Source organism: Cibotium barometz, chromosome 23 (assembly GCF_041138505.1).
Source record: "Cibotium barometz isolate CiBa-2024 chromosome 23, ASM4113850v1, whole genome shotgun sequence".
Taxonomy (NCBI): Eukaryota; Viridiplantae; Streptophyta; class Polypodiopsida; order Cyatheales; family Cibotiaceae; genus Cibotium; species Cibotium barometz.
Window position 1 is genome coordinate 23,213,954 of NC_141068.1, and position 24,925 is coordinate 23,238,878.

General features: G+C 42.1%; 1 protein-coding gene across 1 annotated transcript; it reads right to left on the minus strand.

Annotated features, from left to right (window-relative positions):
* Positions 1-532: 532 nt before the first annotated feature.
* Positions 533-4,142, minus strand: LOC147625762 (uncharacterized). Its single transcript, XM_086817318.1, has 6 exons — positions 3,628-4,142; positions 3,064-3,383; positions 1,844-2,935; positions 1,571-1,742; positions 1,131-1,459; positions 533-963 (listed from the first exon to the last, which is right to left on the minus strand). The coding sequence occupies exons 1-6, from the start codon at positions 3,887-3,889 to the stop codon at positions 673-675; spliced, it is 2,466 nt and encodes an 821-aa protein (XP_086673444.1). The 5' UTR covers positions 3,890-4,142; the 3' UTR covers positions 533-672.
* Positions 4,143-24,925: the final 20,783 nt, after the last annotated feature.

Below are 24,925 nucleotides of genomic sequence, written 5' to 3' on the forward strand. Positions count from 1 at the left end.
TGTGCCCAAAAATAGGAGGTAGTTTTAAAACATAAATTGAAGGGTTGTGTATCTAAAAATCAATCCTTCTTCTTCATTCTATTTTAGGCAATTAAAACTTCAAAGAAGTAGAGCTAGGGCTCACTTTATTTTTATTAAGAGAGGAGAGATGGAGAGAAAGTAGGGGAAGAGGTATAAAAGTGGGAGGTTAGAAGCAGAAGGGGAAGAGGAATAAAAGTAGAGGTTAAAGAGAGAGGGAGAGAAAGTAGGGGCTACAAAAAGAGAGTTAATAAATTTTTCAAGTTATAGTTCCTAGTAAATGAACACTAAGGCCTTCCCATGAATGAAAAGAAGGCAACAATGACAATCTTGGAAGGTCAGTTGGTTAAAGTGGATGGCTTGTAACCCAAGGTAATGGGTTCGATCCACTGCTGCCTACATTGCATGGTGCTACCTTGTACCTCCTAAACCAGTAGGTGGGTGTGTGTGTTTGTAAGAAGGGTATACAAGACCCTCATGTAATAAAAAATAAAAATAGTCTAACTTTAGAAAAGAAGGCAACAATTCAGAAGTACTTTATTCAAAGAATTATACATGTACAAAGAGCATTAACTTCTTGAGGTGCTCAAGACAACAGCACCTTCACGTCCCCACAAACCTGGCATTAGCTTGGGATTTCCATTTAACCAACAGTCAAGTCAATACAACTTTGAGTCCCTGGGCTTGTTTGCAATAATGCCTCTTCAAGCCGTCTACAGCATGATACTTCTTGGATGACATAGCCCTTACGGTAGAGATGACAGCCTCCTTGGCTGATTGATCGGCGGACATTACTCTGGGAACTTTGGCAGAGCTACTCTTCATGTGACAGGCTCTCTCTGTCCAGCTGTGTCCATGAGCCATGCTGCCAGCCCAAAGAAAACGTTTAGAGTAAGGGCTTAGCAAGCTTTCACAGAAGGTTGGAGGGGACTCACAAACCAGGCCCTGCTAACACAAACGAAAGATGGTCAATCAACTAGAAAAACAGACTCAACGTATTTAAGCTAGAAGCTATGGATGAAACTTTGGAGCCCATTGAAGTTTGAACATTTGCAGTCCTAATTTAATAAACACTAGCCTTAATCCGCTGATATAATTAAGATCAGATTTACCTCTGCCATGGCCTTGATCTTCAAGGCTGTGTTGTTGGTAAGCAACGCAAGCTGCCCACTGGAAACAGTAGTGCTGAAGAGCAGGGCACAATTGAGTACGTGATCACCGTTTGTTGGGGACATCAGATCGCCATACGTTGACGAAGCATAAAGATCGTGCAAGTGAGGGGAAGCAGGTGGCGTCACTGCTACCGGCAAGTTCTCAGACGAACTCTGGACATGGATCCAGGATGGAAGCTTCACCATACACGATTCAATCCATTTTAAGGCCTGCCGTCGAGTCCTGCCTGCCCTGCCTAGCCCTTTCAGGCAATCCAGCTCGCTGATTACTGCAAATTACAGCACTAATTTCTGTTATCAAGAAACTTTGAAATACAAAAACCGACAATTTCTATGCTTGTTACAACATCTCTGATTGAATTTGAGAACTTCAGGCTCACCTATTTTCGGTATGATTAGTCCGACCTCTCTGATCCCCTCCAACAGCTTCAGATTTTTGAAAGAATTGGAATCCAGAAAGCAGGTGATATCCACTACAATGTGCCAAACACGGCGTGGCTCTGATCTTGCCAGTCCTTTGAGATTTCTCAGCATCAAATCTAAGCCTTGAACCTGTTGTGGAGCAAAAGCGGAATCAAATCGAGTGAGAAAGCAAGTAAATCAGATTGATAAGAGAAAATTAGGCAGACAAGCAAAGGGATAAGAGTTCTAACCACAGGAGACGATCTCCTCTGCAACCTTATCTGTGTAACGCTGTTTTCCTCTCCAGACACATTTCTCAGATATGGAGATGGGGGTCTGTAGCCACCATTAGCAGTTAAAAAGAGGGATTGGAACGGCCTTCTGCTCTCCTCTGTTGCCGCCAAACAGCTCTGCTCAATAGCACCTGCGTCTTGAGCCTTGCTAATTGTGGCCTCTGAGATTTTGTGGCCATGGCTGAAAACTGGACTCTGATTCTCCTTGTCAGATACATAGTCTTCCACCTCTGCAGTTTTGCCGAAAGACTCTGCGCACAGAGAAAGGGGGCAAAGTTTGCCAGACCTTTCTTGCTGGTAGACCAGAGAAGGATGATTGTTTTCATTCGCATCGTCGATTCCAAGCTCGTCTGAGATGACTTGTTGATCATTTGCACTAGATTTGGTGATCCGTTCGGTGATTTTTGTCAGGACTTTAACAGAAAGAGGCTGCTGGTGATGAGCAGCACTGAAGGTCACATCGGTGGCATCGTGGAGAGGCAGGGGTGGAGCAGAAGGAATCGTACTGTTAATTAAATAGTGGAGAGGTAAAGGTGGAGCAGAAGGAACCGCGCTGTCCCTGTTCTCGACAAAGCTATTCATCGCCGGTTTGGGCAAGGTTATTGAAGCAGAAGGTGGAGCGGATGTGAGAAGAAGGCGAGGGGGAGGGTTGGATTTGCAGCGGCGGAGCCATAGTTCAGACGAAGCAGGGTTTGCCTCTTCCGATTCCTGAGTGCTGAGGTGCTCCTGTGTCCAGAGGTCGACCACTCCACCATCACCTTTAAAACAGGCCTCTGCTGCACTGCCCGCCCTTTCCACCTCAATGTTCTCTGTCATAACCTCGTTATCGGCTTCTGTGGACTGCAAATCGCCCTGTAGATTATTCGGTTGAGGAGATCCCTGTTCGCTCTTGTTCTGCTGCGAGTCCTCACAGTCCAAGCTTGCGTTCGCCTTCTCAATATAGGCATCAGCGTCGCTAGCAGATTCTACTGCAACCTTGCCAATGTAAGTCTCAAAAATGCCGGCAGACTCCCTAGCAACCTCAACCTCTTGCGAAGCAGCTCCCTCCTCCTGTGTTTACAGCAAAGCTCTCAAAATCCATGAAGGGATTGAAACATTAAATTAAGCAGGCAGAGGAAAACTCTAGCGAAAGCTAGACTCAGAGGAGACAACGCACAGACACCGAATGCAATCCTTACAGCTGTGTGCTCGCCTATGCAAGAATCGTTCAATTTGGTGGAGCAGGCAAGCTGCACTGTGTTTCCTGCAGTCGTGTGTTGAGCCTTGGAGTCTATAGATTCCGGTGCAGCCAAGTATTGCTCCTTCGAGTCTATAGATTCCAATGGCGAATCGCTGTTGTCCGAGTGCTCTTCGCTTGAAGTTGACTGTTGAGGTGGATGAGGAAGCCATTTAACCGTGTACATCCGGGAAGAAGCCCCAAGTTTAATGGAGTCGCCTTCCCTGGCGGTCACGGGGGCAAGAGGTGGTGCCTGCTTGCCATTGATCCAAGTCCCGTGAACTGCGTGTAGACGAGAAACAAGAGTGACCAAGGGTCATGGAATTTCAGCAGTACATGGCTAATTTCTTGCATCTTGCAACTTAACGGAGACACGACAATTATCATAGAGATGCTTTCTGATGTAGCATGCTTAACCAGGATCAAACAGAGTAAAATAATTCCAACATGACGCACAGATAGGCGAAATACGATGTCTGCGGAATCAGACACAGATGATGATGGTGATGAGGGAGGGTCAAATTACCGGAGTCAAGGTCGGTCAGCAGGAGCTCGCGGGAGGCATGGAGGACCTGGATTTCGAGATGATGTCGGCTGACACTGGGGTGAGCAACCATCAGATCGCAGTTGGTATGGCGGCCGAGGACGATGCAGTTGTAGCCGCGGAGGCAAAGGGATTCCACGAGTTGCCCGTCTTTGAAGACAGAGAGGAAGGGGAAATCGACGGATGCTGTTGTTGTTGTTGATGATATTGTTGGGATGGCCAAAGGGGGTGTTCCTCCTGCCATGACGCATATCAAACTCTAGTTATGGCGGGGAAGACCTTTTACATCAAATCTGAAGACTGTTGGATATGGCGGGCAAGAATTTCTGCATCAAATTGTTGGCTGTGGCGGGCACGAGCTTTTGCAAGAAGGCTTGAAGGTCTTGTTGGCTATGGCGGGGGCGAGTTTCCGCACTAAAAACCCAGGGACCTGATGGCTATGGAGTTTGGAGGCCAGCTGGTGGCTATGGCTTAATTTGTTGAGGGTTGTTTCTCTGTGTTAGAAATGTTAAAGCCGACTTAACGTTCTTCTTTGTTTCGAATGTTGCTAGGCTGCCTAGCGGGCAACAGCCATATTACATGACCGTTGCGAGGGCAATTTATTAGTGGCTCTAAATTTGTCTAAACTGTATATGTGAAGAAGTGAATAAAAAATCCCTAATTGTGGCCACACGAAGGTGATCTCTCCCCCTTTACAGGCTATTGTAGAGCAAACATATTGATAATTTACCTTACGTAAGGAGAAAGGGAGGTGAGATCGGATCCATTAGGTAAAGTGGCTTTTATTACTTGTACTAACCAGCGGCGATCGTGGGCGAGTGGGGTGCGTCCTCACACGTGTGATTGCATGCTCCCGTACCTAGTGAAGGGTGACGGGCTGCATGCATGGAGCGTGACTGGGAGCATCACCCAGATGAAGGTGTTAGTGGATAGGGGATTGGGGGAATGAAGGGCGTGAAGAGATGAAGAGGTCGTGGGTGACGGAGGATGAGGGAAGGGACTGCAAGAAGCCCTCACCCTGAGAGGGTAGCCGATAGGTTCATTACACACGCACACAAGCCCCTAACCAGAGGAGAGAAGGTATGTTTACAAGTGTCCCCTGAACTGGTGAGGAGCCAAGTTGATTTGTTTTCTTTGTGCAATGTGATTGTGTTTTGCTCAAGTAGGATCCCGTCCAAAGTTGACGTAGCGAGATGGCTGCAGGATGATATTTTTCAGGTAGAATCATTTCTCAGGTTTTCTACTTAGGTAAAGGGTTCTTCAACATTTTTTTTTACCAAGGCGCAAGCAGTTTCGGAATTGTTTGCCAAAGCGCCCCTCTTCATGGACCACAGGCTGATGCACGTCATTCCTTTTGGCCCCTTCTTTGTGACGTTAACAAGAGTCTATCTGAGTCTTGCCCTGTGTGGGTGGGCTACCTCCGTGGCTTCATCCCGCTTTGAGGGAGATTGCTTGCATGATTGGCCCGATACTATACTTACCTAAAGAAGATGGGGGTAATCAGCATGGTAATAGTGTGTGTATTGCTTGGAATAGAGCTACAGAAACTCCTAAGTCTATAGAGATGGATTTAGGTGACTTAGGCAAGATGGAAGTGATGCTGAAGTTTGGACCTTTTCTCAATGCATGCTTCAAATGTGGTGGGTGGGTTTGGGCATATTGCTAGGAACTGCGTTAAAGTGGGTCAGGATAGAATAGAGGTTAAAAGTATGGATAAACAAGGGAGAGAGATTAAAAGTGGGGAAAAGGAAGTTGGCAAGGGTAAAGGGGAAGAGGATAAGGGTAAAAATACTGAAGAGAACGTGGGGGACTCTGTTGGAGAGGAAGGCTAGAAAACAGTGAAGGGGAAAATGAGTGTGAGGCAGGCTAAAGATGAAGCCATAAAGAAAGTAAGTAGGGGTGGTGTTGGGAATAATCAAGGTAGCAAACAGTCTGGCAGTCTAAGCCATGTGATGTACTCGAATCCTTTTAACCCTTTAGGGGAAGAGGATAGTGGGACTTCATCAATTCCAAAATTCAATTGGCAAGTTGAGGAAGCTTGGAAAGGTATTCAAAAAAAAGGGGGGATCAAGGGGGGAGTGGAGAGGAGATAGAGATGGTTCCCGAGACTACACTCCCATGAGTTCTACTATCAGAATTAGTGGTTGCTCATGGAATATTAAGGGAATTAAAGATAAGAAGAAGAGTGCTGCTTTTTGGAGTTTGATTAAGGATTGGGACTTGTCTATTCAGGAACATAATCTTTTTGGTTCTAAAATTTTGAGAAAGGACAAGTTTAAGGATTGGGTTGTTATGTATGGGGGTGTGAATGGAGGGTTTAGTGGTGTTATGACCATTGCTAAGAGTAGCTTATGTCCTAATGTTATAGCTAGCCACCCTAATGGGAGAATTTTGGTAATGGAGATTGTCTTGGAAGGGGAGAAGATTTAGGTAATTAATCTTTATGGGGTTCACAACCATAAGGTGAGGACTAAGATGTGGGATTGTATAGCTAACTTAAACTATCATGGTCATTGCATTCTTATGGGGGACTTCAATATGGTTGAGAAATAGAGGGATAGGTGTGGGGGTAGCATTGTGTTGATGCATTCTTATGGGGACTTCAATATGGTTGAGAAATAGAGGGATAGGTGTGGGGGTAGCATTGTGTTGATGCATTCTTATGGGGACTTCAATATGGTTGAGAAATAGAGGGATAGGTGTGGGGGTAGCATTGTGTTGATGGAACATGAAAAGAGGGTACTCTTGAAAAAGCTGAGAGCCAAACAGAGGATGAAAGTGAATGGAAATATGAAGCAGAAACGGGATCTGAAGTTGAAACAAAAACTACAATATCCATGGTTCCTTTGGAAGATTTTATCATGGTATGGTTGGATTTCCCTACAGGAAATGATGTTAAGCGAAAACACGCATTGGTTAGGGCCTCGAGCTAGTCAGGGCTAAAGTGTGAAGATGAGAAATGCTCCAAGAAGAAGAAGGCTAGGTATAAATGAAAAATCTTCACGAGACCAGATGGTTATCTGTTCAAGTTGATTGATAAGTTGAAAGGCAAGGAAGTTATAGGTAGGGTCTTGGATGATAATGGGCAGGAGCTAAAAAGGGTTGAGATTAATAGCCCAAGAAATGGGTTGAGTATTTAGCAGCAACTCTCAGTCTCAACAAGGAGGATCACTCATCTAGAAGGGTCCAAGCTGAATCCAATCTTCTTGATCTGACTATGTGTTGCCCACACCTCTTACCCCCATGAGGCATTTCGCTGCATGATGTGACCTTGTTGCCAATGCATGTCCTTCAAATTGCCCACATTGCTTCATTCACCTTGCACTCAATGACATTGCCCTCTGTGACTTCTGCAGTTCTTTTTGGAGTTTTGCTTGTATCATGTTCTTTAAAATTGATCTTCCATGGCCTCACAAAATACTTGCGGTATCTTACATGTGTGTTATACTCTGGTCGATGCATGGCCTCATCATCAATATCAATTACCACCCTTGACGGTCTCTTGTGATGTCGTGCACTCTCTTTGTCACCAGTGAGAGGGACAGGCACCTTGTATATGGGTGTTTCTTTAGTTGCCTGATTAACTATTCGGACCACTTGGGCAGGGCTTGTAGAGCACCGTTCTTTTAGTTTCTCCAAGCTTGGGCCTCTCCCTATGTGCTTGCCTCCTTGAGTGTAAGAGACTACCTTTGTGCTTTGCAAAATTGCATTTGCCATATTGGTAGTACATGCATCGTAAAAAGAAATCTTGCATCTATATCATTTTTCCCTACCAGCCAACTTCCATGCTTGCTTTTTGCTAGGTTTGTTCTTGGGGTATTTGGACCATCATTACTTTTGTTTATCATTGTTATGACCAAACCCCAATGTAATATATGTGCACTTCCCACCAGCTCAACCAAGAGTCCATTGCTGTCCATCACATGACCACTACCCCACCATTGATGTATCAATCGAGCCTCCACTGATGCAGGTTCACTGGTAGGAGCCATGCACCACTTCTCACAGATTAGTTCGTGCTCTCCTTGAGACGTTACACGCACATACTTTGTTGTGTGGGAAACTATGCTTTGATCCCCAATGAAATAGGCAAGAACTCTCCCTATTTGTCAAGACTTTGTTTTTTCCACCATTGAACACATGTCAAACTGTATTCAAGTTTGCCTGAGCCTCATCTGCCAACCATGAAACCATAGAAATCTACCCTCTCACAACCATGGTTTTCCATCACTTCATTAATTCATTCCCAGAACATACATTGGGCATCCATATCCTCCTCTTTCATTTCACATGTCGCAATGGTGAGAAGATCTTGCATGCTGCGTGAAAACGATAGTCATTTAAGAGGTTGTACAATTAGCTTGCTCTAACCACCTAAATACTCTACATTGGTAATTTTCTACCTTGGATCATATACGTGACAAGCCATGGTCACCCAATCTGATGTTTGTTGGGTGAGTTCAAACTGTATCTATGCATGTCGTAGATCGCCAAAGCTAGTCCATCATTCTATTCACCAAATCCAACCCTGAAGTGGGTCCAATGGTGGACATCTTGAAAACATAGCACTTCTCACCTGAGGACCCTTGACCTGGAAACCTGCTTCCATGGAAGAATTTGTAAGTGCACTCTCGCTTCAGCTTCAGAAGTGCATCTAAGCCAAAACTCTCCTTTGAAGGGCCTTGTCGGGCTACGACTGACCTCCAAAACATAAAAAATAAATTGTTCAAATTTACAATGCATATTATCAAGATTTCAATAACTGTTAAGACTCACCCTAACCCTCCTTGAAACACATCCAACAAGAGATTACCTGGAGTGAACCGCAACCATCACTCATCATGAGGATCTTTCCAATGGCCAAGCTCGTAACCCTTGAGGTCTCCAAGCTCTATAACTCCTTGAGGTCTCCAAGCTCTATAACTCCTTGAGGATCTTTCCAATGGCCAAGCTCGTAACCCTTGAGGTCTCCAAGCTCTATAACTCCTTGATAAGCAATTCCATCATGCCTCGCACGAGCATTGTCATATCGCCATGTTGCACTACAGGTACTCGTCCCTCCTCTCACCTCACTTCACTCACACACACTCTCACTAGCATGCATTAGGGAGAGAGATTAGCAAGAGGATTAGCAAGAGTAAGACTTAATTACACAATGGGAGAGTCTGTTGTATTATGAGCGATATTCACTTATATATATGGCCATAAGTGTTCACACTCACTTAAACTATGGCTGGCCGGGCACTTTAGGCTCATAAGAGGCCTCATGCTATTACAATGTCTAGTCTCATAATATATCCATGAAGTACATCCCTTAGGACTTCATCCTATCTTGCTACCACGCTCTTGAAGTGGGAATTGCCTGTTGAAATTTGAGCATAATGATGAGCTATGGTGGATCAAACACTAGAATCAATATCATTAACAAAGTGATTAGTAAATGATTAAGACGTAATTAGTGAATAATTAGCAAATACATTAATGTAGGCATGGATACTTAAAAACCAGCAAATTCTCATTAGGGCTATGCCTCAATTTATAGAGTTTACATCAAGCATCAAATCCCATTGATTTCTCCATGATTCACTCCCAGAATATCTCCACCTCTTGCCTGATTCTCTCCACCTCTTCTCTTTTCCCTGAATATCTCCTAGAATAACTCCACACTCCTAAATTCTCTCATGCTACCCTTTATTCTCTCCCAGTAGATTCTTCTCACCTTTTCACAGGTTCTTTCACAATTACATCTCCTCTTTTACAGCCTCTAACCAAGGGCTTGTTCCCGCACACACCCTATTCACTTGTATATTTCAACACCTCCCCTCAAGTGAATACTCCTAGTACACCTAGACCCTATACCAAGTTTGCCTCCCCTTACTTGGTAGTCCGCGACTAGTGCCTATTCCTCCCCTCAAGTTATCTCAGCACACCTATATTTTCAACACCTCCCCTCAAGTGAATACTCCTAGTACACCTAGACCCTATACCAAGTTTGCCTCCCCTTACTTGGTAGTCCGCGACTAGTGCCTATTTCTCCCCTCAAGTTATCTCAGCACACCTGGACCTTGTATCAAGTTTCTTTCTTACTTGACAACCCGCGACCAGTGCCTCAAGTCCCTAAACTCCATAGTCCTTGACACTCTCTCTCTCTATGTGTCCAAGGCTACTATAAGTGCCCGCGACCTTGACTAAAGTGCTCACACATTCATCTACCACGTGGCCTACATCATCGGTGGCTCAGTGGTTTTACTTTATTGGGGTAGGTTACATTGGGTTGTGGGGTCTCTCTCTCTCTCTCTCTCTCTCTCTCTCAGAGATTTTCACATGGCTCCTCACTCTTTGGAGCCTCACATCTTCTCTTGTCTTCAGTCTTCTTCTCGTGGCAGCATCTCTCCACGCGTCCGTCTCTTCTTTCAGTCTTCTTGGGGCAGCTTCTCTTCTTGTGGCAGCTTCTCTTCTCGTGTCCATGTCTTCCTTCAGCTTTTCCTCTTGGTGTGGATCCTCTTCTTGGAAAGAGATATTCTTCTTCTTTCATGGCTGGGGCCATGAGCTCGTCCGTCAGGTCATTTTGCTCCATGTGAGCAACATGTTTCAATGTTTTGCTGACACTTCCTTTGGGCTTTTTATGTTTATTTTTTGTCATTATGCAATGCAAACCCAAATTTATGCGGGAGGTCTTACCTCTTGCCTTTTCTGGACAAGGGCAGTGTCTGTTCCCATTTTTACACTGATGCAATGTGCCCAATACATAATGCGTATAGCATTCATTCTCATGCACATTCCAAATGCAACTCTGGCTGTGAATAATCTTGAATTTGAGTGAGATTTATAGGCATTAACCAAGGGTTAAATGCAAAATGATGATTTTCACAATTTTATCAGCATAAAATCACAAAAATTACACTAAATTAAAAAGGGTAACCAATTTGTACGGGATGGTTGGAGTATCAAACCAACTCCGATTTGCAATCTGAAGCTATAGGGATCTGTATCAGATACCTAATGGTTAATTTGAACCCTCAATTGCACCAAAATACAGTGATTAGCGCTGATTAATCACTAATTAGCAAATTAATGCTTTGTTTTGTGTGCAAAAAACAGAGTATGCGGGGAGTCCAGATCTGGTGCCTTCCACTTCAAATGAGCTCAAATGCTTTCAAAGGCATCAATAGCAATGAGTCTAGTAGAGGATTAAGCCAAGAAACACAAGATTTGACCAAATATTGAAAGCTTAATCTCTGTTTTACCAAAGTCACCTGGAGATTTGATGAAGAGCTTGGATCTCACTGTAGACTTGATGAAACTCAATTTTGTCTTCACCAGCTTGTAGAGCATGCTTGATTACACCTTGGGCTAAGAGGACTTAGAAGGATTTGACTTGATGAAGTAGCAATGGCAAAAATTCCTCAGAAAAACGGTGCCCAAAAATCAACGAAAATCGACAGTCCTTCGTGGCGGTTTGCACATGTGATTGCATAGGCTAGAGCCCCTTTGGGTTAGCTACCTTGGGCTAGAATGGTTTGGCAAATGATTGAGTATGCAAGGTGCTAGGGCTCCTCCACTAGCTGGGGGTGAAGGGGTGAAGTGAAAAATAGCTAAATTTTTTATTATTTTCTAATTATCTACTAATTCTAATTAATTAACTAATGGGCTCATAAACCTAATTGATTCTAGGCATGGCTCTGATACCATGTTGAAATTTGAGCATAATGATGAGCTATGGTGGATCAAACACTAGAATCAACATCATTAACAAAGTGATTAGTAAATAATTAAGATGTAATTAGTGAATAATTAGCAAATAGATTAATGTAGGCATGGATACTCAAAAACTAGCAAATTCTCATTAGGGCTATGCCTCAATTTATAGAGTTTACATCAAGCATCAAATCCCATTGATTTCTCCATGATTCACTCCCAGAATATCTCCACCTCTTGCCTGATTCTCTCCACCTCTTCTCTTTTCCCTGAATATCTCCCAGAATAACTCCACACTCCTAAATTCTCTCATGCTACCCTTTATTCTCTCCCAGTAGATTCTTCTCATCTTTTCACAGGTTCTTTCACAATTACATCTCCTCTTTTACAGCCTCTAACCAAGGGCTTGTTCCCGCACACACCCTATTCACTTGTATATTTCACTATTACTTCATATCTTAAATGTATGACCCTTTGGTGTATTTATCGTGACTCCTTGATGTAAGATATTGGCAGTAGATCTTGTTAACCCTAGAATTGGGTTAACATCCCCCCCTTCTTGATGGCGCGATCACATCCTCGTGATCGTGTTAAAGACCTTTGTGTGGGGAGAATGGACAAGCATTATCGATGGCTTTGATGTTGATTGACGCTCAATGGTCTTTGTACCTCCGGAAGGATTAAGAAAAGCTAGTTAGTGAATGAAAAGGTTAGTGGTTTATTAGGAATTCCTAACGAGGTGGGAGGTGGTGTTTTTTGCGAATGATTGCATATTTGTGTAAGCATGTTTTTTTTTGGCTTTTTGCTCACTTTGTTTTTGGCAATCATAAGCAATGTCTTGAAGTGAGAATCACCATAAATACTTCATCACACCATTACGAATGCCCATCCAAGTTGTAGCTTTGGACACTATTGCTTCATATCTTGAATGTATGACCCTTTGGTGTATCTATCATGACTCCTTGATGTACGATAATGGCGGTAGATCTTGTTAACCCTAGAATTAGGTCAACAATAACTATTTAATACCTACCAAGTTTACCAACTAGATTAGTCTACCAGTTGTCTTCCACTAGTGGTCCCATCTCCTCTGCAATGTTGATGAACTCTTGTTCCCCAATGAAATGAGAGGAACCACCTTCTTGCAGTAGTACTACCATGACGATTTCTTTTGCCACACACATTTGAACCTTCCTTGCCCCAACATTGCAATCCACCCCTAGCACCCTAGACACCATTTGCCTGGTCCTATCAGTTTTAGTGCCTTTGATGTGCCTGCATGTACATTATGTTGATGGGTGCCGATGTGTATCATTAATCTACTCATCGTCTCATCAGAAGGCATCACATAATAGATGTAACAATTGCATGTAGTGCACATCGCTGGAACTGAGCAGTAATGGCAAAGGAGCTTCCCAGATGCATCTCTACACTCCTCTCTAGTTGTTGGTTCCTTTAGCATGCTTCCAGTAAAATGTGATTTATTTGACACCCTATGGTTCTTTAAATGTGGGCAAAGTTTATTAACACACTTCAAACTACCTAGACAATGGCTTCACCGACATACTCTAGGGAAGACAATGCTAGAGGTTTGCGACTTTGAGCACCAGTGGGGATCATACTTATGCTCCATGGAGTCCATTCCTCGGTGTGTTCCCATGGTCAGTGGGAACTCAAATGCAATATCACCATTGTATTATCTAGGAATCTCCACGGACTTGATAACGTCTTTGACATTTAGCAAAATCTTTGTTAATGTGGTTCCCTTCTTCATGCTGAAAGGGTATTCTAAAATGCTCTTACCTTGTCCTCTTGCAACATTGGATGAGCCTAAGGCATTGGTATCCTTGTTATCTTGAAAGGAACTGCATAAATCTATCACATTCTTCAGAGTTGTAAAACCTCTAGGCACAGCAGGCTGTCTAAGATGGCTATTGGTTTTGGGTTTGACTGCAATGAAGAATTAACTATTACCGAGTAGTTGGCTCATAGAGAGTCCTCAAGTATGTAGAACTCCTCTCCCTCATGATTAGAGGTTGCCTCAAGAGGAATGTGCAACTCTTGGGTCCCAATACTTATTAAGGCTTGCAATCTACAAAATGAGCAGGGAGATACTTGCTCATGTACAAACTTTACTCACCAACCTATCCATTGATGAAAGTTAGTTCTTTCTTAGAAGATGGGAATGTGATTGTGCAACTCATTATAAAGAGAAGCAAAAGTGAAGTACACAAGAACAAAAAAGAATGGTACAATAGGTAGAAAGTACACAAGTACTGAATGGTGATTAAGACCCTTAAGCAAGTTGATCGTTTTTAATTAGACTATTATAATTTAATTATATTTTTTTATTATTTTAAAAATAAATTTTTTAAAATCTAAAAAATACATATATATTAATCTTTTTATTTTTTCCAAAATTAGCATCCAATCATCTCTCTCCCTCATCTCTCTCCTATTTCTCTCCGTACTCTCCTTCATCATGGTTTACAAGATGAACATCAAAAAACATAACCATCTAAAAAACTCGACAAATACATTAAAGAAGCTTGCACTATGAAGCTGCACTATGAAGCTGCATTATGAAGCTGCATTATGAAGTTTCTACATCATAGAAGTTGCATTATGAAGTAAAGCCAACATTATTACAAACCTTAAAACTTAGTAGGAAAGACACTCATAAGTTTCCACGACGGGCAACCATTGATTGGGCTGTATTTCTAATTAATTGCTCATTCTCATCGATTAATGACTATGTATGTCCTTCAATAAGAAATTGCACTTGATATTTTGAGCTCAAACATATCTATTGTTGCCAAGTCATTTTCCTTTCCTTGGATTATTTGCTTCAATTCCAATAATAAACTCCCCGAAATCTCTCTAGCTTGGTACAAGTCAGGATTGATTGAGTCATTCTCGTACATCTCATCAAGCGCCATGTATCCTTGCAAGATGATACACTCCATGGTAAGCTCCTCTAACGATGGCATGGCGATGATGCATAAATAAACACAGAAGTGGGCGCTTGGGAGGAGGTAAAGCGGCGCTTGAGGAAGGGGCGCTCGAAAAGGGAGCACTTTATAGAGGTTCATGGTGGAGAGGATTCTTAAGGAGGGTGCGAGTGGAGGTGGAGTGGAGGGCACGAGAGGAAGGCTGAGAGAGCATGAGAGGAGGGCCGAGAGGGCACATGAGGAAGGCTGAGAGAGCATGAGAGGAGGGCCACGAGGTCTCGAGAGGGCCAAGAGGGCTCGAGAGGGCTCAAGAGGGCCAAGAGGGCTCGAGAGGGCTCAAGAGGGCTGAAATAGCCATGTGTGGCTGCCACGCACATGCCCACGCACATGGCTGCCATGTGTAATGCCCGAGTGGGCATTACACATGGTAGCCACGTGTAGTGTGCCATGCACCTGGCGCCATGTGCACAACACACTGCACGGTGGTCGTGTCCACGTGGACTGCACGGTGGCCCAGTCCACGTGGGCACCACGCTAGGTACACAATGGCACCATGTGTGCCTTCCTGGCCACGTGACACACATCGTAGTGTGACATGTGGTCTGCATAGTCCACGTGGTGAGCCTTTAGCTCGCCATGTGGACACATGGTTACAGGTGGAACAACCACATGTAATGCATGTGCTTGGGCATTAAACGTGGCATAACCACATGTAATGCCCTAGAGTGGGCATTACACGTGGGCATTGTCACGTGTAATGCCCGAGTGAGGGCATTACACATGGAAGTTCCACGTGGACAAAATAGCCCACGTGGGCTGTTTTGCCCATGTGGGTTGTTTTGTCCATGTGGCATGGCCAAGTGTAATTCCGGTGCTTGGGCATTACACCTGGCCAGTCTACGTGGACTAGCCGATCCATGTGGACTAACCACATGGTGACACCACATGTAATGCTTGTATATGCGGGCATTACATGTAGCGGCCTTGTGGTCTTTACTGCCCACATGGCAAAAGCCACACAGGCCACGCGGCTTGCCATGCAGGCTAGGCACGTGGCCACATGGGTGGTTGTGCAACGGCTATTAAGCCATTGCATAACGGGTGTTGAGGGCTCATAAAAGATCCCTCAATAGCCTCTCACCTCTGTCTCTCTCTCTCTCGCTCCCTCCCTCTCACCTCCCCCCTCTCGCCTCTCGCTCCCTCTCACTCGCCCTCTCTCTCTGTTCGGGGCAAGGACACATGGATTGTTTGTCCATGGTGGTTAGACTATCCACAGAGGGAGTTTCCTCCAGAGGAGGGAGAGCAGTTTCAGAGTACGTTTCCTTGTGCACAGTATTTAATTTGTACAAGGTATGAAGCCTGTTTTTTAGGAGTTTACAGTTCTAATGTTGGTTGAATGCAGTGGCCAAAAAGGGCAAGAAGCCTGCCCCACCGAGCAAGAATTGACCCCCGCCCCCGTGAAGAAAAAGGGTAAGAAATCCACACCTCCATCGTCCAAAAAAAAAGGTCACCGCTAGATTGGGAAAGGGATGACTCAAATGAGGAATCTGAGGACAGCCATTCCAAGGATGATAAGCATGAAGATGAGCGGCAGTCCCATGCACAAAAGCAAAGAGCAAGTGACCCCTTCACATGATGGCAAGACCCAAGAGCAGGGGTCGGAGAGTTCAAAAGATGACAAGGCAGACCTCTTGGGATCTAGTAAGTAAACTTAACGTGTTAAAGCATTCATTAGATCATTTATTCATCAATGCTCATAACATGTATTTGGTGTTATGTAAATGTAGACTATTGTCCCATTGTGGTGAACCCCGATGCACTTAGTTTTGAGCTTGAACATTGATCACCTCCATCTTGCGCTTATGGGAAAGCAAAAACACAGGTACGATCTCTCAAAAGTGCGAGTGACTCTCTCCATTCATCGTTATTATAACGTTTGCACTCCCCTTAAATGCTTTGTTGTTCCAGGAATCTTGCAGTATTGCAACGATTCATGGTATCTCTGAGACGAGGTGGGGAAGCATGGACAACTTTGATAGCCTTGGAGGCATGCACCTGGTGTGGGCTAATTTTCCTACAGGTACATGTCCCACAAGGACGCTTTAGAGGTCCCTCAATGTGGAATGTTTTTCGGGAGATACTTGTGGAGTTGGCTTTTGTGCTTGTTGTAGAGTTCTTACATGCCGATGGCACTATGGTGTGTACTCTACGTGCGGAAAACTTGGGGATTACTATGCAGGAGGCAGGAACTTGGAACTTCACATTAGTGCAAAGGATTTTGTTCTTACGTGTCCCACGATATCTCTATGCCATGTCAGAAGATGGCCAAGAAGAGGTGAGTGCAAGATTCTTTGGTTTTTGTGAAAGTCAAGCTCAATGATTTCCCTCCCTAAAGTACTTATTAGTGTGTGTAAGTAGGCCTATACTTTGGTCATCGCTATCTTCATGCACCCCAATGAGAGCACATCCACTCGTCCAAAGTAAGATAGACGGGGAGGTGAGGTACCTACAGATTGTGGAGGTTTTGAGGTTGGTGATGATATCTTCTTAGAGCCGAAAGCACAGGAGGAAACCTCCCCATTCCAATGGGATGCAGACAGGGATCCCATCCAATATACTATTGAGCATAGTGAGCCTTTCGTAAGGTAATCATATGCACGATTCAAGTAGTGAAATCGTTATATAATCAATGTCTTAGACATTGTCATCCGTTTGTACATATGGTAATTGTGGGCTTCTACTATGGTGGCAGGTGGTTACTTCGAATGTTCATTGATCAAAAGGATGCTATCCTAGATTGCTTTGCTGGTACTAGGTCCATGCCTATAGGTCCATGCCTAGAGCATGCAAGACATTGCATCAGCGTGGAGAGCAACGAGGTGTACCTTAGTTCATGTCTATGACCACTTGTTGCTGTGCACAATGATTTGGGTAACCAGTTTTTCAGGGGTGGGGTCAGTGAGATTGTTCAACGAGAACAGTAGGTGGACATGGGGGCACCATATCAACAAGTCCTCTCGGTACCCATGAGCCCAACACAGTATAGTGCTTCATCATGGCCACTTGGTGTTCCAATGGAGCCCCAATATTGACATGTATTGCGACATACATCCCCTATAGCTTCATTTGTAGTTCCCTCATGGGCACCATGGCTTGATTTTCCCATACCGCCTCCCTTCTTCCACTAGGAAATCCAACGTCCGTACTGATGTATTTTAGTAGCTTGTAATGTTTGAAATATATTGGTTTTAGACATTATTATTATTCACTCATATTATGACAATGGCCATGTTTTTTGCTTCTTTCATGGCTTAGATTTTTGAGAGAGATGATGCAATTGGAGTGAGATCTCAACAACACGAGAGAGAGAGAGAGAGAGAGAGAGAGAGAGAGAGAGAGAGAGAGAGAGAGAGAGAGAGAGAGAGAGAACATATAATGGAGACATTAAAACAATAACAATTGTGATTAACATATTTTTTGTTATGCTTAAAAAAAGAATTCTAGTGCTCAAAAAAGTAAATTTTTATTCCTTTTGAAGTTATAAAAGCAGTAGAGTTTGCCATGTTCCTCTAGACACTCTTTTTCTAGACACATCCCATACCACTCTCCCCTTATATCTTCATATTGTAAGAGTCCTTTTGAACTCTATGGTTATGGCTTCATCTAGTAATCCCTCTAATACTACAACGTTTGCAACTATCTTACGTAAAGCTCTTCAATCTTTCATGCAACTCAAAGAATAAGAGCCCAAAATCGGATGCCATTTTGGAGGCATGTACAACAACGTCTGAAGTAAATGAGCTAAGTAAATGAGCTCTACAAGAAGCTAAAAACATGCTAAGCGATAGACCTTGTAGACAAGAACATGCTAGAGGTGAAAGTAGCAGCCATTGGGATGTGGAGAGCTTTCAGCATCATTGAAGAGGCAAAGGAAGATCCTCTAAGAGCTGAAGTTTCCACCTTCATTCGCAAGCTAGGGTAGATGGAAAAGGCAAAGATAATGATTTGAGTGGTCAATTTGTTAATTCATATTTAGGTGTAAATCTATATTAGAGTGTTGCTGCTAAACCTCTTTAAAGCATCAAATCAGGCTTTTCCCTTGATTTGAGTGGTCATTTTGTTAATTCAAATATGTATTAGAATTGTTTAGGAAAATGGGATTTCTGAGCTTATATGCTTCATGTACCTCATCTATCATGCTCATAAATCAATTGTACAGGGACAAGACACTGGCCACCATTAATAAGGCTAAGACCCCCTTAAGCATATTCAATGAATTATCATGTGCAAGGGATATGCATCAGCATCATGTCAGGCTTCATGAACACATTGAGAATATGAGAGAGAGAGAGAGAGAGAGAGAGAGAGAGAGAGAGAGAGAGAGAGAGAGAGAGAGAGAGAGAGATGAGCTATGTGTTCAATGTATTATATGGTACCAAAAGATATATATATATATATATATACCTTTGTAAGGTCAAAAAATCTGAACTTTCAAATTGAGAGATTTGAGAAAGAAATAATAGTGAAGGACAAAGACAAAAACAAAGCATTTGAAAGATCAAAAATAAATAAACTAACAAACCTAGCTACTAAGGAGAGGAAATCAAAAGATAATATTAAACGAAGACTTTTAATTAAGACATTAACAAAAAAACAAAAAACAAAAACAAACAAACAAACAAACAAACAAAACAAAACAAAACAAAACAAAAAACACAAAAAACACAAAAAACACAAAAAACAAGAAAACAAAACAAAACAATTACATGAATGAAAGAATCTTTAAAAATGGATTTCATTAATCAAGGATGAAGAAGACCAAGGGCTACATCAACATCAAGATCTACATCAACATAAAGAAGATCAAGAGCTACATCGACATTACGAGCTACATCAAGAAGATCTTCATCAACATATTGTTCATCAAGAAGGGGGGACTCTCCTTTTATTTTTAATTTCTATTTTATGTTGAGTCAAGGGTTCTCTGCCGCCCAGGTCCCCAAAATTTGAATCTTTTGGAATTTTCGGGTTTGTTATAAAAGGCATAGCTGGCCTCTTAAACCAACCAATGCCAGCCTACCTATGGTCACCCCTCTATCCTATGATGTGAAATTTTTGGGTTTGTTATAAAAGGCATAGGTGGCCTCCTAAATAGTTACTAGAGCTAGCATTGACATCATAGTAGTTGGAAATCGTGGATGAGAGTGATGCTAGCAAGATAAGGGTAAGGATTTACATGGAGAGAAAGAGAATGTAGCAAAAAGTTTATCAATACTTTAGCTAAAAATAAAGGCTTACAAATACCTTTCTCCTCTCACACAATATGAGAGAGAGTTAATCCCTTTATAGCTTCTAGGATAGGGCTTGGTACACACAAACCTTATCTCAACATGAGATGATTTTCTACACACACACACACACACGCATGCACCTCATCTCTAGTATGAACATATAATTTTAACACCCCCCTCACAATGCAAACCATGGGGCATGGCTAAATGGGACATGGGAAGGCATTGGACATACTCATTCACCAAAAACAAGGGGAGAAGCCTTTATAACATAGACTTGTATAAGAATTGGCTTGTGAGTTACAATGTGTGCTTATTAGAACACTCCTTTATCATAGGAGTCCCTCATTAGGAGTCAAGATATTGGATACAAAGTTCCCCATCTCTTATTTAGAAGCATGTCTCTCTTCCCTAAGCCTCAGTAATCCTTTGAAGTCTTTCTGGAGCCAATTTTTAAGTGTCTTATAGCTGTTGTGTGACTTGCACCATTGCTTTTGGTGTGCAATCATCAATCTCTACATCTCTGAATGATTGGTGCTGATGGTGTCATTAAGCGCTCTAATCTTCTCTGCATTTGCTTTGTTGTTCTATTCACTTTCTTATTGCAAGTGGTTCACTCTGTATTCTGTTTCCTTTAGAGTTAAGGATAGTGTTTGGATTTGGCCTTGTAGCTCTTCTTCCTTGGCTAGGGAAGTGTGCTTGAGCTCCTGTACTACCTGCTGGGCATGGATAGCTGCTTGCTCCTAGTTATGTGTGACTTCCATCTGAAGTTGTTCTTTGGCTTGCTCTAGATGCGCTTTCAAATCTGTATTCTCTTTAATTCTTTGCACAATAGTTTGTCTTAGAACCAAATTATTGTTTTCCAGCGCTTGGTACCGGGCTTCTTGCTCCTTGATTGCCTTTAAACTCTTTAGGATCACATCCCTATGGGTTGCCTCTGCATGTTAGGTGTTCTTGCAATGTTTGTACCTGGATGTTTGCCTCTTGAACCTGCTTCTGGAGTGTGGCATTGCAATCATGAAGCATGTGGGTCGTGATGTGAGTCGTGAATAGATGGCACCACCATACCCGTTGTTCTTGCTCCCAAAGGGAAGCACTTAAGGTTGCGGCCCCTTCTAGTCTTACATGTGGCAGATTCAGGAGCTCGTCCAGTCCCTCCACAGTTTCTTGAAAGAATATTTCATAATCCAGATTGTATAGGAAGTGTTGAAATATACAAGTGAATAGGGTGTGTGTGGGAACAAGCCCTTGGCAAGAGGCTGTATGTGAGATCCCCCAGTTCCCACCGAGCAACGGATTCGGGTACTAGCAGCGGAAGTAGCACTTCTCGCGCGGGACAGGGGTCCCACACTCGGGGCCTCACCCACAGATATCCGGATAGAGACTAATCCGTCGGTTGTTCCAAAACCGAACCCGAAAAAACTTCCTTTACCGGAAAGCACGGGCGATTCCACCAGGATAACTTTTTACTCTAACGTAGTCAAGATCATTTCTGATCGAGCTGATCCAATTGCATCTATAAGATACTTGGTCAGATCAAGGAAGAAACTTGCACTTGGATCATTGGGATCAACGCTTTTTTCCCCATTCAAGAGGCACAGCCGTTGATTCCTATCCATAGAACAATTACTGTCCGAGGTTTACTTTATCTATCGTAATAACAGAATTTTTGAGTCTCGATTTACGGATCCATCAGTCCAACCTAACCCCATCCGATCCCATGGGTTAGCCAACTGCCCAACCACTGTAGTGATGGGATCCAATTAAGAATTTGGTTAGGTTTTGTCCCGGGTACCAAGGAAAAGAGTTCCAAGGCCCCCTAGCCGGAAGTTCATGCAAAAATAAAACTAGTCACACCACTTACACACCCAATATGAAATTGCCTTTTCACAGATTCAACCAGTTTTAAAACAATCCTTTAATAAAACCATAGTATCACTGATCACCATCTTCCAATTTATCCGGTTGATTCTTAATTTTCCCATCATTCCTTCATCAGAGTATCTATGGCATCATTGGTAACTAGGACGCTCACCACCTGTCCACTCAAGGGCCGTTTCCTAGTTCCTAGCCCATAATACTCGGCAATATAATCACTTATCAAGATGGACTCTCGTTGAAGATCAGCAAGATCAACCAACAGATCCATATAAAGAGCCATGGACTCATCCATTGAAGACCAGCAAGGTCAATCAACCAGATCCATGCCCGATTTCAGAAAACAGCTCTTACTCCTTGTTCCAATATCTTCCTCGACGCACGCGAGGGTATCCTAGGCGACCCAGAGCCCGAGCACCGTATGGTCAGCACCCTCTAGGATCCTTCGCAGGAGACCTAGCGCTTCACTCATAGGCCGCTTCCTTGGCCCCTCATCCACCGTACCGGAAGCTCACCATTTTAATCGCACCAAGGCTGGTCAAGACCTCGGTCGACCTTGCTACGCGAGACGTCCTCCATTGACTCTCCGTCAGCAGTTGCAACTTTATCAGTTAGGTCTCCACGACCTTAATCACAAGACGGTCAAAATGCTTTCCCAGCATTCTTGACATAAAACAGTCATTTACAAACAGCATTTACAAATAGTGTACAAATACAATTTCTATATTAACTCTCATTTTTCCACATTATCCCTCATCAACCCACATTACTTATTCCACATTACTTTTATATGTGTACTCATCCAATCACATCATTTTCCATCTCCTCACTTTAGATTCCTTCACATCACATATCATATATTCACATCTATACATATATCCACATCTACATCCACATTCACATCCATACATCCACATTTACATCCATGCATCCATTTTCACATCCACATCTACATGCACATTCACATCCATACATCCACATCTATATGCATACATTCATATCTACATGCATATATCCACAACTCCATGCATACATCCATATCCACATTCACACTCACATCCATACATCTACATCTACATCTACATGCATACATCCACATCTCCATTCACATCTACATCTATACATCTACATCTACATGCATCCATCCACATCTCCATTTACATCCACATCTATACATCTACTTCTACATGCATACATCCACATCTCCATGCATACATCCACCTCCACATTCACATTCACATCCATACATCTACGTCTACATGCATACATCCACCTCCACATTCCACATCTATACATCTACATCTACATGCATATATCCACATCTCCATTCACATCCACATCTATACATCTACATCTACATGCATACATCCACATCTCCAATCACATCCATGTCTATACATCTACATCTACATGCATACATCCACATCTCCATGCATACATCCACATCCACATTCACACTCACATCCATACATCTACGTCTACATGCATACATCCACCTCCACATTCACATCCACATCTATACATCTACATCTACATGCATACATCCACATCTCCATTCACATCCACATCTATACATCTACATCTACATGCATACATCCACATCTATACATCCACATCTCCATGCATACATCCACATCCACATCTACATGCATTCATCCACATCCCCATTCACATCCACATCTATACATCTACATCTACATCTACATGCATACATCCACACCTCCATGATTACAATAAAATTCTTTTAATTAATCTAGGGTGATAATTCTTAGAATATGATAGGAAGTCCTCTTTTCATGCTTTGAATGAAATTTTTTTATGTGTAATTTTTATAAAAATTTTGCCATAGCTCCGTTGCTATGACTGATAAATCTCAATTATCTAAAAAGATAAAGCTTATCATTAAGAGAATGATTAGAATGATTAGAATGATCCCTAATTGGATCATTAACCCATAATGGATTGAATCATCAATATTCATAAACTAAAAGCATACGGAAAGCCATTAATTTGGTCTTAAGCATAGATTAATCTTGGATTAAGGAAAAGCTTTATGAAAAGCTTCGTTTGGATTGAGAATGGGTCATGAGTATGACCATTTCTTAAGTGAGAGAGAAAAAAACCATTAGAATTAAACATAAATGGGAATTTATGTAATTCTTTACTATCATTAATTAATTAACTTCAATAGCATTTCAAAAACCATACCAATTAAGCTTCTCAAGCTTGAGAGGGGTTGAGAAGAGAGAATCATTGAGAAATTATAGAAAAGATCAAAATTCACTATACTTACCTTATAATTTGCTTGATTCTTTATTCACGGTAGAGGCCCCCAACCAATCAATTGGTTTAGTATGTTGATGGAGCCACCAATGGGGATTTAAGAAAGAGAGAAGTGTCAAAAACTAGTGAATTATTAAAGAATTCACAGTTCTTGGCTTAGGTGGAGTAGAGTAACGATGCATAAGACACTATAATATTTTCAACAAGGGAAGGCTTCTATTTATAGGAAAAATTGAGCTCCTAACCAAACAAACTGATTCTAGAATTTTCCAAGTCAGTTTGGTTGAATTTGGACTAGATTTGGACCTAGTTTGGTTACTTTTTGATTCGGTTTGGTTCCATTTTGATTTGGTTTGGTTCAAGAGAGATGAGAGATAAAAATATCACATTATTTTTTAGTTTAAAACTCATTCAAGCATGTGAAATATGCACCTCCTTTAAAGAACTCCCCTTCCTTACATATGTGTCAAAATGGAATGATTATACCCAAAATATCTCATATTTTTAATATTGCTCATAGTTTTTTACTAATAAACCTTGTACATTTTCAACTCTTCATCTTATGTGAAATATGCACCTCCTTTAAAGAACTCCCCTTCCTTACATATGTGTCAAAATGGAATCATTATACCCAAAATATCTCATATTTTTAATATTGATCATAGTTTTTTACTAATAAACCTTGTACATTTTCAACTCTTCATCTTATGTGAGCATTTACTCATTTTTGGATACCCAAATTATCTCATATTTTTAATATTGCTCATAGTTTTTTATTAATAAACCTTGTATATTTTCAACTCTTCATCTTATGTGAGTATTTACTCATTTTTGGGTATCTTCTTTTACAAAATGGATTTATCTCCTCCCTACACATGGATTGATGCTATTGGTCCATAGGAACCTTAATTGGACCATAATCCAAAAATTTCTGAAAATCTAGACCCTTAGACTAAGGTCCTTTATACCCATTTCCAATTAATTCCAATTGCACATTGAAAAATTCTTTTTAAATTTCTGTTTCAGGGGAACTTATTTTAATAAGATGAGTTATTTTTCTATCCAAAAATATTCATAATCTGAATATTCTCTCTCTAAGCTAAAACAGTTAGAAACAAGGTCTTTATATTTCTGAAGAGGAATTGATTATAGGGGAAGATACTAGACATCAAAAAGGGG